Source organism: Belonocnema kinseyi, chromosome 7 (genome assembly GCF_010883055.1).
Source record: "Belonocnema kinseyi isolate 2016_QV_RU_SX_M_011 chromosome 7, B_treatae_v1, whole genome shotgun sequence".
Classification (NCBI taxonomy): Eukaryota; Metazoa; Arthropoda; class Insecta; order Hymenoptera; family Cynipidae; genus Belonocnema; species Belonocnema kinseyi.
The window spans coordinates 7797226-7813728 of record NC_046663.1 but is presented as its reverse complement, the minus strand read 5'-3'; the positions used below and the strand labels follow the sequence as shown (position 1 = coordinate 7813728).

The window sequence follows — 16503 nt, the reverse complement described above, 5'->3', positions numbered from 1 at the left end:
AAATATCACAAAAGAGCAGAAATACTTTTTGTAACATTTTTTTTTAGACGTGCATACTTTACTATAATTTAATTTTGAAAAAAGCAGAAAATATGATTTTATGAAAAAATCTGCCCACGAAAGTAATTTAGTCCACACAAAATTCCTTAAGAGAAAAAAAATTCCATAAAAAAAAAATTGCAAAAAATAAGTGTCGGTTTTTTGAGAAAATCAACTTTTAACATTTCCAAAGAATTTTTTTTTTTCCTAATCAAAAACATATCACAAAATTCAAATACGCTCAACTACCTAGAATTCCCCCCCCCCCCCCCCCCCCCCCCCCTAAATCGAAAAAATACGTATCGCCTAATTTCCTCTACACAAAAACATATTTCGTTCCCGAGAGATTCAAAAACTTCAATTGCAGAACATAACTGATTTGAAATTCAATCATTAGCCAAATAAATTCCTAAACTAATTTTTCCCAAGAAATACCGCGCGCTTCCTCCTCCTCTTTTTTGTTCGTTTTTGGCTTTTTGTAAAAATCAACAATCCCTAATTTCTATCAGACTTGCTCCTTATATAATTCCTGGTAAGTTCCATAAAGTCGGTTTTCTGCCTCTTTTAAAAAAAAAAAAAATGCACTGACAGTCTCTTTCTCTCTCTCTCTATTTCTCCCACATTCACAAAAAAGCGCTGTTGAGTTTGAGGTTATGTCAACGGGTTCATATCACCTGAAGATCGTTGAACATCGTCTAAATGATATTATAATAGAGCTAGATTGAATTCGAGTTACGAGTTTCTCGGTGCCGGCTGCTGATTGAAAAAGGCCTTCTGGGTCGGAGGTGGCGGCGTGCTGAAAACGGGGGGAACGGGCATCGGCACGGGCATTGGAACGGCCATAGGCATCGGCACGGGCACGGGCATCGGAAGAGGCGCTGGCACAGGTGTCGGTACCCCGAGTTGGTAATTGGGCGCGGTGACGGTCGTCATTATATTTTGCGGCACGTACTGCGGCGGATAAGGATTGGAACCTGGCGGCGCTTGTGGGATCAAAAACTGCTGCGGCTGGGTTGTCGACAACTGATTCGTCGTCTCGACGGAATGCACTATCGTCTGCTGCTGCTGCTTCTGCGGCGGCGGTGGCGGCGGCGGCGCAGGAAAACTTTGATACTGGATTGGCGGAGGTTTCGTTTGGAATTGGGGATAGTGAATGGAGATGGAGCCTGGCGGCGGGATGTAAGGTTGGGGAGGTAATTGCTGAAGGGGATAGGTCGTAGGAATGGGAACTGCAGTGGGGTAGGGTTGAGTTGGTGGAGGCGGTGGAGGCTGTTCCTTCCGCGCCTTCATTATCGCCTCCGCGTTCAAACCTGAAAAGATTTTTGGTTGCTTAGCTTTGTTCAGTTAGAGCCTGCTTTATAGTGACCACAGCGCCACTAACTTGGAACTAGAGTAGAGCCTCGATTATCCGAGGTAATATGAGGAGGAGATACCTCGGATAATGCGGAAGAAGTACAAAATGCGGAAGAGCTATCTATTTTTGATATATTTTAGATAGAAAATTAAATATAAATATTTAACAAATAAAAAAAGCAACTTACGAATGTGGATTTATCTTTATTAATTTATTAATAATTGCAAACTACTGCGCGGATTCAGAATTAGGCGTACCAGCTTCATCTGGTTTATTAATTATTCTCCGTATTACCCGAGCACACACCTCGGTTAATGCGGAGTGCTTGGATCAGCCCCGTTGCCTCGGATAACGCGGAGCCTCGGATAATCGAAGGTCGGATAATCGAGGTTCTACTGTATAGCGGAGTTTATCAGTCGCTAAGTGGCGCTAACTATTCTAGTCAGAGTTCCACAAAAATCATATTTATTCAATGAAAAACAGGTTGTTTTTTTTTTTTTTTAATGCAAATTAATCATTAGTTCTATACGAAAAAAAGATAATATTGTAGTTCATGGTCAGGTCTTCTTGCGTAATTATGAATTTCAAAAATATAACATCATTTTCTACTGAAAGAACGTTAGTTTTCATAACTTTCTCCATTTTTTCAATTTTCAACCAAACAGGTGAATTTTCAACAAAATAGTTGAACTTTCAAGTAAAATAGAGAAATTTTAAATTAAAAAAACATAACGGATTTTTAATGAAACATGAAATAGTTCCATTTCAAGATGAAAAACTTAAATTTTAAACCAAATAGTTCATTTTTTAATCAAAGAAATGAAGTTATAAACAAAAAGAAATTTTAGAAACAAAGACGTAAAAAATTATGGTTCAACAAAAAAAAAATGGTTTAGATAAATTTTCGATTTAAAAAAAAAATTTTATTTTTGGCCAAACATAATGAATTTTTAACCAAAAAGATGAATTTTCAATGAAGAAGAAGAATTTCGTAGTAAAAATTCCAATTTTCAAATAAAAAAATGTATTTTATCCAAAATAGATGAATTTTCAACTAAGGAAATAAATAAAAATAATAACATTCTATCAAAAAAGAAGAATTTTTAACCATAAAACGAATAATTAAATGTTTTTCTAAAAAATTAACTTTAAAAAAAAAAACGAAATTTCAATCAAATATCTTAATTTTCAAACAAACAAATAATTTTCTATAAAAAACGAATTTTCGACGAGGGAAAAAACGATTTTTCAACCAACATGATATAGAGAAAACATTTTCAGTATCAAAATTAATTTCAAAACAAACAAAATAATTCAATTTTGAACCAAAATTAATGAGTGGTTAACTAAAAAGATGAATTTTCAATCAAGAAAACTAATTTTCTACCAAAAAGTCGAATTTTAACCAAAAAGAAAAACAAATATATACTAAAGTTTTCTTTTTAAAAAATTAATTTTTAACTAAATATAAACAAAGGAATCTTTAAAAAAATGAACTTTTAACTGAAATAGATGAATTTTCAACTAAAAAAAAATTAAGTTTAACCAAAAATTGAATAATTAAATTTTTATTAAAAAATTAAATTTCAATCACCCAAAAAACCTAAAGTTTCAACAAAATATTTCGATTTTTAACCAAAGAAATTAATTTTCAAACAAATCATTTTGTACCAAAAATACGAATTTCCAACCAAAAATGGCATAGACACATTTTCAATTAAAAATGTTAATTTCGGACCGAAAAAAGCAATTAAAAAAAATAATTAAATTTTTAACGAAAACTAATGAATTTTAAGTGAAAAGATGAATTTTCAAACAAAAATAATTTTCTACTCAAGTCAAATTTTTCAACTGAAAAAGAAAAATTCAAGCATATACTAAAGTTTTCTTTGTAAAAAAATTAATTTTTAACCAAAACGAAACAAACGAATTTTCATTAAAATAGTTAAATTTTCACCCAAGAAATGAATTTTTAAACAAAATAAATCAATTTTCTGGCAAGAAGAATAATTTTGTACCAAAAAATTGAATTTTTAACTAAAAAAAAAAAAAACAAGCATATACTAAAGTTTTCTTTCTAAAAAATTAATTTTTAACTAAATAGAAACACAGGAATCTTTAAAAAAATGGTTACATTTTTAATAAAAGAAGTGAATTTTTAAGCAAAATAAATAAATTTTCCAACAAGAAGAATAATTTTGTACCAAAAAGTCGAATTTTTAACTAAAAAAAAAAATATATATATACTAAAGTTTTATTTCTAAAAAATTCATTTTTAACTAAATAGAAACAAAGGAATCTTTAAAAAAAATGGTTAGATTTTTAACCAACAAAATGAACTTTTAACTGAAATAGATGAATTTTCAACAAATTTTCAAAAACCAAAGAAATAAATTTCCAACCAAAAAGAATAACATTCAACTAAAACAGACGAATTTTCAAATCTTAGTTGAATTTTCAACTAAAAAAAATCAAGTTTAACAAAAAATTTAATAATTAAATTTTTACTACAAAATTAAGTTTCAATCACCGCAAAAAGAAGGAAGCTTCAATAAAATTTTTAATTTTCAACCAAAGAAATGAATTTTCAAACAAATAATTTTCTACAAAAAGTACAAATTTTCAATCAAAAATGGTACAGATTTTCAATTGAAAAAATTAATTTCAAACCAAAAAAGCAGTTTAAACCAAATTTTTTTTCAAACAAGAAGAATAATTGTATACCAAAAAGTCCAATTTTTTAACTAAAAAAAAAATCAAGTATATACTAAAGTTTTCTTTATAAAAAATTTATTTTAAAACAAAAAGAAACAAAAGAATTTTCAATAAAATGATTAAATTTTTAACCCATGAAATGAATTTTTATGCAAAAGAAATAAATTTTCAAAGAAACAGAATAAAAAATAAAATGGTTAATTTTTAAGTTAAGAAATAAAATTTCAACCGAAAGAAAAATAAATTTTCAACATAATTAAATTAGACATACGACTGCATTTTCACCAAAAAGATTTAAAAAATAAATAAATTTTAAACCTAAAAGGACGAATTTTCTGATCGAATAGATGTATTTTCAAAAACATAGTTAAACTTTCGACAAAAAAAGATTAGTTTAAAAAATACTTTAATTTTCATAAAAATAAGCCAATTTTCCAAAAAAAAACATAGTGGAATTTTGAACTAAATACTTGAATTTTCTACATAAAAAGATGCATTTTGAACCGAACATTCGAATTTACAAATTCAAAAAATTTATTAAACTTTAACGAAATAAGTTTGATATTTCAAACAAAAAGAAACACAAAAATTTTCAACAAAATAGTTGAATTTTTAACGAAAAAGTCGAATTTTTAACAAAGGAGATTAATTTTGTACCAAAAATGAAGAATTTTCAAACAAACAGTTTGAATTTTCAAATTCAAGAAGTTAAAAAGATCAATTTTCTTCAAAATAGGTAAACTTTTAACAGAAAATGTGAATTTTTTTAACAGTAATAATGAATTTTCAATTGGAATAATTAAATTTTCAGTTAAAACAATTATTTTTAAACAAAAAAAGGAATTTTCAATAAATGAGATGAATTTGCAACTAAAATGCTGAATCTTCAAGATAAAATGGACGAATTTTCAACTAAAAATTATGTCTTTTAACAAATTTATTGAATTTTCAACTGAATAATAAAATTTGTGATTAAAAATATACTAAATGAATAAATTACTAACAAGAACACATTTTTAATTATTAATTTTAATTTCTTTTAAATTGAAATGTTGTAAATTTATTGTCCTTCAAATTTGTTTAAAATGCCTCTTATAGAAATTCCCCAACTTTTGAATATGTTTACAAAATCCATGACTTCTTTCCTGATTTTCAGGTTTTATCTGACTCTCGTAAAAAAATATTTTATTTTAATTTCGTCTATCAATTTTTTTCCAATAGAAAAATAAAATTAATTAAAATAAATATAGAGAAATATTTGAAAACTTTAAGATTGTTACCATTAACCTGTGTCTTTAAAAACGATTAGTTTAATGAAGAAAAAAATTTTTTTAGCCGATTTTTCAAAATATAGACAAGACTGAGTTGGATAATTAGAAAAAAAAATTAAATATTGCAATAACCTTGCTTCCGGGCCCTTTCCTCTTCATCGTCGCTGAGAAAAAGTCCAAATTCTCGTTTTAGCCGCTCCGTGAGATTTTCTCGTTGACGTTCGACCAAAGTGGGTGCTGCTGACCAGCCAATTTTTCCCTCTTCCGCGCCTATCAAATCACTTTATTTTCAATAGCCTAATTCAAATATAACTAATATACCTACTCTTTGTATAGTCAACAATCCTAATGTAATCTAATTTCAAAAAATAAAATAAAAGTGAATTTTGCAACCAAAAATGCGTTTAAGTTTCAAAGGATTTATTTAAATTATAAGACATTTTTTTATATTTCAGCACGATAGATAAATTAAATGACACTAAAAACATAATTAATAATTTCTTCAATTAGCCTTTAACCCTTCGAGTACATACCTATTTTTTCGAACATATCTTACACACTGGGTCAAATTGACCCTGTTCACATTTTCATTGTCTATATGTTCACAACTACTGAACCTTTTTACTTACCACAATTTAAAGGGCATACTTTCAAGTATATTAAAGTAATTTATAAGTATTAATAAGTGTCTTTAAAATATTCAAAAAAATTCGCGAAAAAAAGTATAGTTTTTGCAAAAAATGAATTTTTATGAAAAAAAATCGTAACTTTTTAAAAAAATTTTAATATTTTAACGAAAAAATCAAAATTTTAGTAAATTAAGTACACACATGGGTCGCAATGACCCTTCTTCGATTTTAATCGCTCCTCAAAGACGACTTATGACTCGGCACGCTACAGAAACTCTAAAACTGTTGTCGGGACCTCGAAATATAGTTATAAGGCTACGGTACAGAAATTTTTTCAATCGCCTGAGCGATATTTTCGGACAAAGTCGTTTACAGGGTCAATATGACCCAGTGTGTACTTGAAGGGTTAAAGTCCATGAATTTGAATCACAATTCAAAATTTTATTTTATTTACTTATGCTTAGAATTCCGTAATATTCAGGTAAAATAATGTGCACAGTATATTAAATTCAATTTAAACAGCTTCAAATTACTAACTTTTCAAGTAGAAATTTGGATTTTCAAAGAGATAGATTAATTTTTAACCAAGTTGAATTTTCAACAGAAAAAGATCAATTTTCAGTTACAAAAAAATATTTTTCAACACAAAAAAAAAACAGATTTATTTTGAAAACAAATTTTATTTAACTTTTAACCAAGTAGTTTTATTTTCAATCGAAAAGTTGAATAAATTATTAAAACGATCAACATTTAACTGCAATACTTGAATTTTTAAGCAAAAAAATGAATTTTCAAACAAGACGATTAATTTTCAAACAGGAAGTTTAATTTTTATACCAAGAAAGACGATTTTTCCACTAACAAAAAAATTAATTTCTAACGAAAAAGTGGAATTTTAAACTAAAAAAGACAAATTTTCAATAAAAAAATTGAATTTTCAAGCAAACTAATGAATTTCCAAATTAAAATTATGAATCTTCGTCTGGAATAGGTGAATTTTAAAGAAAAAGATGAATTTTTGAGAAAAGAGTTAAATTTTGAACTTTATTTGAATTTATGTTCAACCAAAAAGATGAATTGATGAATTCAACTAAAATGCTGAATATTTATATTTTTTGTCTATTGGTCTAAAATCGATATTTTTTAAACATTTATTTGTATTGCTAAACAGCAATTTTTTCACAATTCAGCAATAAAAATCAATATTACAAAAATATTGATTTTAGCCCAGTAGAAAAAAAATAGTCGAATTAAAAAAAAAAAGATGAATTTTTAACATAGAAGAATAATGTTTACCAAAGAAGCCAAATTTTATATAAAATACATGAATTTAATTTAAAAAGATAAATTGTCAATCAACAATTGCATAGTTAAATTTTAAGTTAAAAATAGTTTTTAACGAAAGAGTTGAATTTTTAACTAAAACAATGTAATTTTCAATTGGAATAGTTGCTTTTTTCTGTAAGAAAAAAACTGATTTGCAACAAAAACTGAACTAATTTTCAAAAAAATATTAAAATTTCAAAGAAAGTGGTGAATTATCAACGAAAATTATGAATCTTTAACTGTAGTCGTCTAAAAACATTAATTTTTAACTAAATTGATGGGTCTTAAACTAGAATAATTAAATTTCCAAAAAAAAAGTTAGTTTGCAACCTAGAAGATTAATTTCTACCGAAAAAGTCCAAGTTTTTAAATAAAGAAAATCATTTTTCAGCCAAATTTTTAATACATAGTTGATATTTCAACCCAAGAAACTTAAAATTTTTAATAAAAAACTATGGAAATAAATAAAAAAAAGGACAAATTTTCAAAAAAATACATGAATTTTCAGTTAAAAAATTAATTTCAAACCAAAAAACAAAACATAATTTTTAACAAAATAGCTCATTTTTCAACCAAGGAGATGAATATTCAAATAAAATTACGAATCTTTAATAACAATAAATTAATTTTTAAAAAAGAGTAACTCAACCAAGTAATTAAATCTTCTTTAAACAAAAAAAAAAAACGATTTTTTAACCAAAAATGTTTTGGTTGATATTTCAACTAAAAAAAATTTACATTTTTAATAAAAAACAATGGAAATGAATAAAAAAAAGTATAAATTTTTAACAAAATATATGATTTTTTAACAAGATTCTTGAATTTTTAAACTAAGACGGATCAATTTTCAACCAAAAACAGAATAGTCGAATTTTCGGTTTAAAAAAATTAATTTCAAATAAAAAAAACAACAGAACTTTCAACAAAATACATAAATTTTTAACGGCATTTAATTTTTTTTAAACTCTCAACCCATTAATTAAATCTAAATTTAAAAAAAAAACGATTTTGGAACCAAAAGTATTTTAGTTGACATTTCAACTAAAAAAGATTAAAATTTTTAACAAAAAACAATGGAAATAAATAAAAAAAAGTACAAATTTTCAACAAAAAACATGAATTTTCAACAAGATTGAATTTTTAAACTAAGACGGATCAATTTTTAACCAAAAACAGAATAGTTGATTTTTCAGTTAAAAAAATTAATTAGAAACCAAAAAATAAAGAATTTTTATCAAAATAGCTCATTTTTCAACCAAGGAGATGAATTTTTTAACAAAATTATGAATCTTTAACAACAAATTAATTTTAAAAAAAGAGAGAGTAACTCCGAAACAAATAATTAAATCTAAATTTAAAAAAAAATGATTTTGGAACCAAAAATTTTTTAGTTGATATTTCAACCCAAGAGGATTGAAATTTTTAATAAAAAACAATGAAAATAAATACAAAAAGTACAAATTTTCAACAAAATACGTGCATTTTCAAACAGATACGAGAATTTTTAAACTAAGACGGATACATTTTTAATAAAAAACAGAATAGTTGAATATTCAGTTCAAAAAATTAATTTCAAACAAAACAAAAAACGAGAATTTCAAAAAAAGCTCATTTTTCAACCGAGGAGATGAATTTTAAAATAAAATTATGAATCTTTAACAACAAAAAATTATTTAGAAAAAAAGAGTAACTCTCAACCAAGTAATTTTGAATCTACATTTAAAAAAACACAATTTTGCAACCAAAAATGTTTTAGTTGATATTTCAACCAAAGAAGATTTAAATTTTTAATAAAAAACAATGGAAATAAATTTAAAAAAGTACAAATTTTCAACAAGATTGAATTTTTAAACTAAGACGGATCAATTTTTAACCAAAAACAGAATAGTTGATTTTTCACTTAAAAAAATTAATTAGAAACCAAAAAATAACGAATTTTGATCAAAATAGCTCATTTTCAAACAAGGAGATGAATTTTTTAACAAAATTATGAATCTTTAACAACAAATTAATTTTTTTAAAAAGAGAGAGTAACTCCCAAACAAGTAAGTAAATCTAAATTAAAAAAAAAAATGATTTTGCAACCAAAAATTTTTTAGTTGATATTTCAACTAAAAAATAATTAAATTTTTAATAAAAAAAAATGGAAATAAATAAAGAGAGTAGACATTTTCAAGCAGATACTTGAATTTTCAACTAAGATGGATCAATTTTCAATCAAAAACAGAATAGTTGAATTTTCAGTAAAAAAAATTAATTAAAAAAAAAACAGAATTTTTAACAAAGTAGTTTATTTTTTAACCAAGGAGATGAATTTTCAAATAAAATTATGAATCTTTAAAAACAAAAAATTATTTTTAAAAAATAGCAACTCTCAACCAAGTAAATAAATATAAAAAGTACAAATTTTCAACAAAATACATGTATTTTCAACCAGATACTTGAATTTTTAAACTAATACGGATACATTTTTACTAAAAAACAGAATAGTTGAATATTCAGTTCAAAAAATTAATTTCAAACAAAAAAACAACGAGAATTTCAAAAAAAGCTCATTTTTCAACCAAGGAGATGAATTTTAAAATAAAATTATGAATCTTTAACAACAAAAAATTATTTAGAAAAAAAGAGTAACTCTCAACCAAGTAATTTTGAATCTACATTTAAAAAAAAACAATTTTGTAATCAAAAATGTTTTAGTTGATATTTCAACCAAAGAAGATTTTAATTTTTAATAAAAAACAATGGAAATAAATCTAAAAAAAGTACAAATTTTCAACAAAATACATGAATTTTCAACAAGATAATTGAATTTTCAACTAAGACGGATCAATTTTTAACCAAAAACAGAATAGTTGAATTTTCAGTTAAACAAATAAATTTCAAACAAACAAAAACAACGAAAATTCTTCAATATAGTAATGTAAAAACTGAAGCACGCTCTAAAAAAAATCCCCGACTTTAAAAACCAAATCCCAAACATTTTTAGATTTTTTCAGATTTATAAAAATTCCCTGACAATTCCAGATTTTCCGGGCAGAGTATTTAATAGAACTCTTGAAATCAAAGTTTAACTGATTTTTTTTCTTCATTTCTCGGCTCTTTTAATTATTGCGATTATTAAAAAATATCAAATTTTCCAACCCAAGATTTTCCCGGTTTTATTCTAATTTCAGGGTGTTTAGCAATTTTTAGGAACAAAATTTAAGGTCTTTTCCAGGTTTTCCAGGTCAAGAAATAAAAAATTTTCAGGTCTCCTTTTTTATATCATTGAAATATTATTGGAATCTTTTGAAATCTTTGTGAAATATTTTGAAATCTTTGTGAAGTATTACAAACCTTAATGAAATCTTGAATTTTCGGTGAAATCTTTTGACATTTTCAAAGCTTTTATAAAATCTTAAAAATTCTTGAAATATTTGCGAACTTTTTCATTAATCTTTGTTTGCGAAATCTTTTGTGTTTGTTGAAAATTATTGAAGTCTTTTGAAATCTTCTCAAAGTCTTTTTTATTCGTTTGAAATCACTGGAATATTTGAAAAACTTGTGAAATCTTTATGAAATTTTTTTGTGATCGTTTAAAATCACAGGAATGTTTGAAATCTTTTGAAATTAAAAAAAAAAATTTTGATATCGTTTAAAATATTTGAAATGTTTTTAAATCTTTAAAATCTGTTTTACTGTATCCTTCTTGAAATCTTTTATGTCCTTGAAAATTTAAAAATCTACGAAAACTTTGTGAAATTTTTTAAAATCTTTGAAATATTTTTGAAATGTTTTTTTAATGTTTTGAAATCTTTATGAATGCTTTATGAAATCTTTGAAAATTTTGTGAAATCTTTTGACATCTCCTAAAAAATTTTGAAGTTATTTAAAATATTTGAAATGTTTTGAAATCTTTCAATTCTTTTGAAAGTTTTAAAATCTTTGTGCAATGTTCGAAATCTTAGCAAAATGTTTGAAATCTTGATTAAATTAAAAAATGTTTAAATAATCTAAATTAAAGAATCAATCCATTAACTTCAAAAATTGTCAAAATTATATTATTCAGTTACTTTAGGCCATTAAATATTTAAAAATTAAAATTTTTCAAACTTAAAAGTTCTTAAATTCGAATTTAAATTATTTTCATTTTAAATAGTTTAATCATCCTTGAAAAACTTTAAAATTTCATTTCAAAATCTTGAGAAATCTAGAAGTAGATTTAAATTTTTTCAAAACTTCTCAATAACTTTAAAAATTAATTTAATTTATCCTACAAATTTGAGAAAATCCTTCAATTCAAAATAAAGACCTGAGAATTTGGATTTATAAATAACAATTGAACACTTATTATTTTTAAAAACAATTGGAGTAATTTAAAAATATATTTAGAAGTTTCCAAAAGTGTGTTTAACGAAAAAATTTGGTTATTCGTAACCGAATTTCGGTGCAAATACTCACTGTTTAAATAAAATTTGGAGGTTTTTTACGAATTGTGAAAGACTCCAAACGAATAAAAACATTTTCTTAAAATTCCTAGGCAAATTAAAAATGATTCTTCATTTTGAAAAATTATTTTAACAGCATATTTAAATAGATTTCCAACATTATTTAAAACGACCCGGGAAGAACTTAAGGATTTTCAAATTTTTTTTTTAATTTTCTAAAAATTGTACGAAAAATTTTATTCAGTTTAACATCTGTTTAGAAGTTCTGAAAATTTGTTCAAAAACTTCGTTTAAATTACTTGATATCATTTTAAGTTTTATATCAATTTTGAATCTTTTTAAAACTTCTAAATATCTCTTAAAATTACTCAAATTTTTTCACAAATAATATGTGTTCAATTATTATTTATACATCAAAATTGAACAATTTCGCTTACAAATTAAACATTTTATTAAGTAGAACAATAAAAATTGTGACGTTAAAATGTTAAAAACTTTTCGAAATTTTAACAATTCAAAGTTTTCTATGTCAAAAAATTACGTTTCAAATTGTTTACTTTTAAATATTTCTTCCATTTACTCGTCTTAAATTACAAGTCAAATATTGCTAAACATTAAATAATAATCCTTTTTGTTAATCAAATTTTTTTAAATTAAATGGGTTAAAAATTGAATAATTTAGCCTGAAACAATATTTTCAACGGATTTAGAATAGTTTTATCAAATCAATTATTGTTCAGTTTTTAATATTTAATGTACAGATCTATTTTAAAAATTATTTATGTATATTTACAGTTGATAAAATAAAACTGTTTTTTATTTAAAAAATTTCAACTTGAAAAGTTTTTAATTGTTTAAGTCCTCAAGACTACACGTTAAAATTCTTTAAATTAAAAATATAAGCTTAAAAATAAAATTATAAAAAGATATCAATTCAACTAATTATTTTAAAAACTGTTGAAATCGAACTTGAACTGATTTTTCTTCTGAAAATTTGTAAAATTCCCTGTCAAGAAATAAATTCACTGTCATTTCCCGGTTTTTCCTGATCATTTCCCGATTTTTAAAATCTTTAAAACTCTTTTGTAAGTTTGAAAATCTTTGTGAAACGTTTATAAAATCTAAAAAATATTTTAAAAATCCATTTATTTAATCAAATTTGAGTAAATTTAAAGGAATTTCAGCGAAACGAGAAAAATTTGATGAAATACATAAAAAATCAAATTAAATTATAAAAATAATCAAGTGAATTTAATACTATTAAAAATATCTGGTATTTAATCAATTCAATTTCAAATTTTGAATTAAGAAAAATCATAATTATTGAATATTTAGCAATATTTGACTGTTTATTTAAATATTTAAAAGTAAACAATTTGAAACCGAATTGTTTATAAACATTTATTATTTATAAAAAAAATCGAGTAATTTTAGGAGATAGAGATGTTTTAAAAAGATTTAAAATTATCATACAAATTAAAAAAAATTCTTATAATCTTCCAATTTTTTTGCAAATTATTATAAACATTATAGAAATCTTTTGATATCTCCTAAAAAATTTTGAAATTGTTTAAAATCTTTGAAATGTTTTAAAATTTTAGAAGTGTGGTTTAACATACCCATAGTTTAAAATATTTAAAACTCTTTTGTAAGTTTGAAAATCTTTGTGAAACGTTTATAAAATCTAAAAAATATTTTAAAAATCCATTTATTTAATCAAATTTGAGTAAATTTAAAGGAATTTCAGCGAAATGAGAAAAATTTGATGAAATACATAAAAAATCAAATTAAATTATAAAAATAATCAAGTGAATTTAATGCTATTAAAAATATCTGGTATTTAATCAATTCAATTTCAAATTTTGAATCAAGAAAAATAATAATTATTGAATATTTAGCAATATTTGACTGTTTATTTAAATATTTAAAAGTAAACAATTTGAAACTGAATTGTTTATAAAAATTTATTATTTATAAAAAAAATCGAGTAATTTTAAGAGATAGAGATATTTTGAAAAGATTTAAAATTATCATACAAATTTAAAAAAAATTCTTATAATCTTCCAATTTTTTTGCAAATTATTATAAACATTATTGAAATCTTTTGATATCTCCTAAAAATTTTTGAAATTGTTTAAAATCTTTGAAATGTTTAAAAATTTTAAAGATTTGGTTTAACATACCTTTTTTAAAATCTTTAAAACTCTTTTGTAAGTTTTAAAATCTTTGTGAAACGTTTATAAAATCTTTCTTAAATCTTTGTCTGGAAAATTGTTTGTATTCATTGAAGTCATTGAATTATTTTAAATATTTTGAAATCTAAAATGTTTTAAAACCTCTTGAAATCGTTTCAAATTTTTGAAATCTTTGAAATCTGATAAATCCTTTAAATCTTTAAAGTTTCAAATATTTCGAAATCTTTAGAAACATTTTGTAACCTCGAAAAATCCATTATATGGCCATGTCTTATTCTAATTCTGAAACTGAATTAACATCGAAATTTTAAACTAACAATTTTTATAATTTCCAAGTTGAACACCTCAAAAAAAAAAAAAAAAAAAAAACGTGTCTTGAAATATCTTTATTTATTCTGTAATGAACAAAATATAAATTATATCTTGGCGAATAAAAAAATGTTCAGCAGCAAGATTTTTCTTTCATAATAGGCTAAAAGATTTAAATTGCTCTTTGCATTTCGATAAAATGACTGTTTTAAAAGAAAAAACAAAAAATTAAAATTCAAGATTTTCGTGAATAAATCAAAGAGATTTCCAGGTTTTCAAGATTTTCAAGGTCACTTAGACACCCTGAATTTCCGCTGATTCTAATGCAATGAGTGACGCACCTTTTTTCTCGTCCTCGGGAGTTGTGAAGAGCGGCAGTGTCGATAAACTCGGTATTTCCAGGGAAACTTTCGGACCTTCATCATCAGAACTCAAGGAAGATGTTCCACTACTGGCACTGTCAGAACGGCCTCTAGCGGCTCCTTTCTCCGAAGACGGATCATTCGACAATTCACGTTCCGGCGGAGTTCCCGTCGACTGCTGTTTTCTTTTCCTATACTCGGATATCGACAACTGAAAAGAAATCTTCGCGTAAGAAATTTAGGCACAAAAACAAACTTTGCAAAAGGTATCAACTTCAGATCTCCCATGAAAAGTAGTCAATTTTTATTCAAAATCTTTAAAGCAAATCGAAAAAGTCTAGCTTAGGAAGATTTCTATAAAGATTTCTATTGAACTTATGATTCAGTTGGAAACAAATTACTTCACGTATTATGCACATTTACTTATACCTTCAAACTGCAATTTCAATTCTATCAAAATCACATAAATTCATGCTCTAAGCACACATTTAGTCACTGGAGCTGAGTTTATACTTGAAATAGCTCTTTCAATCTAATAAAGAAATAATGAATCAAATCTAGAATAAATACAAAAAAAGGTATAATATCATGCAATCAAAAATTTGTATTTTCTTTCGATAGAAAATAACTTCAGGCCTCGCAGTCCTCATCAGATAAAATATAGGGATCAAAGGGTACTTTTTGTCATGCCAATAAGACACTTTTTTCGCGCTTTAAAGGGCAAAAAATTCAGAATGAATTCACAGGACTTCAAATAATTCAAAAGAATTCTAATGAATTGAAAACAATGTAAAAAAATAATATTGGGAACAATTTGAAGAAGAAAAAATTCAAAAGAATTCAAATGAATTGAAAATAATTCAAATGAGTTAAAAGAATTCAAGTGAATTGAAAACAATATAAAAATATGAAAAAAAACTTGATTAAATTCAGTAAGAGAGTTTAGAAAAATGCAAGGGAATTGAAAAGAATGTGATGAAATGTCTAAGAATTCAATTGAGGTTATAAGACTTGATAATTAATTTTTTTAAAACATAGATTTAAAATTTGAAAACAATCAATAGAATTGAGTAGAATTGGGAAAAATTGAAAAAAAACAATTATATTGGAAAAAACTCAAAAGAATTCAAATGAACTAAAAAGAATTCAAATGAATGAAAAAAATTCAAATGAATTGAAAACAATGTAAAAATATGAAAAAAAAAAATCTTCATTGAATTCAATAAGTGAGTTTAGAAAAATGCAATGGAATTGAAAAGAATTTGATGAAATGCCTAAGAATTCAAGGTGAGGTTAAAAGACTTCGAAATTAAATAAACAAAAAATATAAAAATTTGGAAAACAATCAATTGAATTAAGTAAAATTGGAAAAATTTGAAGAAAAAAACCAAGTATATTGAAAAAAAAAAATTGAACATAATTTAAATGGATTGAAAACAATGTCAAAATATGAAAAAAATCTTCATTGAATTCAATAAGTGAGTTTAGAAAAATGCAATGGAATTGAAAAGAATTTGATGAAATGCCTAAGAATTCAAGGTGAGGTTAAAAGACTTCATAATTAATTAAAAAAAAAAAGATTAAGAATTTGAAAACAATAAATTGAATTAAGTGAAATTGGGAAAATTAAAAAAAAAAAAAAATCAAGTATGACAAAAAATTTTTTTTTTTAATTCAAATGAATTGAAAGGAATTCAAATGAATTGAAAATTGAAAAAATTCAAATGAATTGAAAACAATGTAAAAATATGAAAGAAAACTTAATTGAATTCACTAAGTGAGCTCAGAAAAATGCAAGGGAATTGCAAAAAATTGGATAAATTGCCTAAGAATTCAAGGTGACGTTAAAAAACATAATTAATTAAACAAAAAA

The 16503-nt window shown here is 24.3% G+C and overlaps 1 protein-coding gene across 4 annotated transcripts in view; it reads right to left on the bottom strand.

The window, feature by feature from the left end:
* Nucleotides 1-341: 341 nt before the first annotated feature.
* LOC117177560 (protein piccolo) overlaps nt 342-16503 on the bottom strand; it is a 147660-nt gene continuing 131498 nt past the window's right edge. For all 4 annotated transcript variants that reach the window (XM_033368372.1, XM_033368374.1, XM_033368373.1 and 1 more), the window contains exons 10-12: nt 14610-14841; nt 5512-5649; nt 342-1349 (exon numbers count right to left, since the gene is read on the bottom strand). In XM_033368372.1, the coding sequence (XP_033224263.1) occupies nt 772-1349; nt 5512-5649; nt 14610-14841 (948 nt within the window). In that variant the 3' untranslated portion in view covers nt 342-771. The remainder of the gene's footprint in view (nt 1350-5511; nt 5650-14609; nt 14842-16503) is intronic.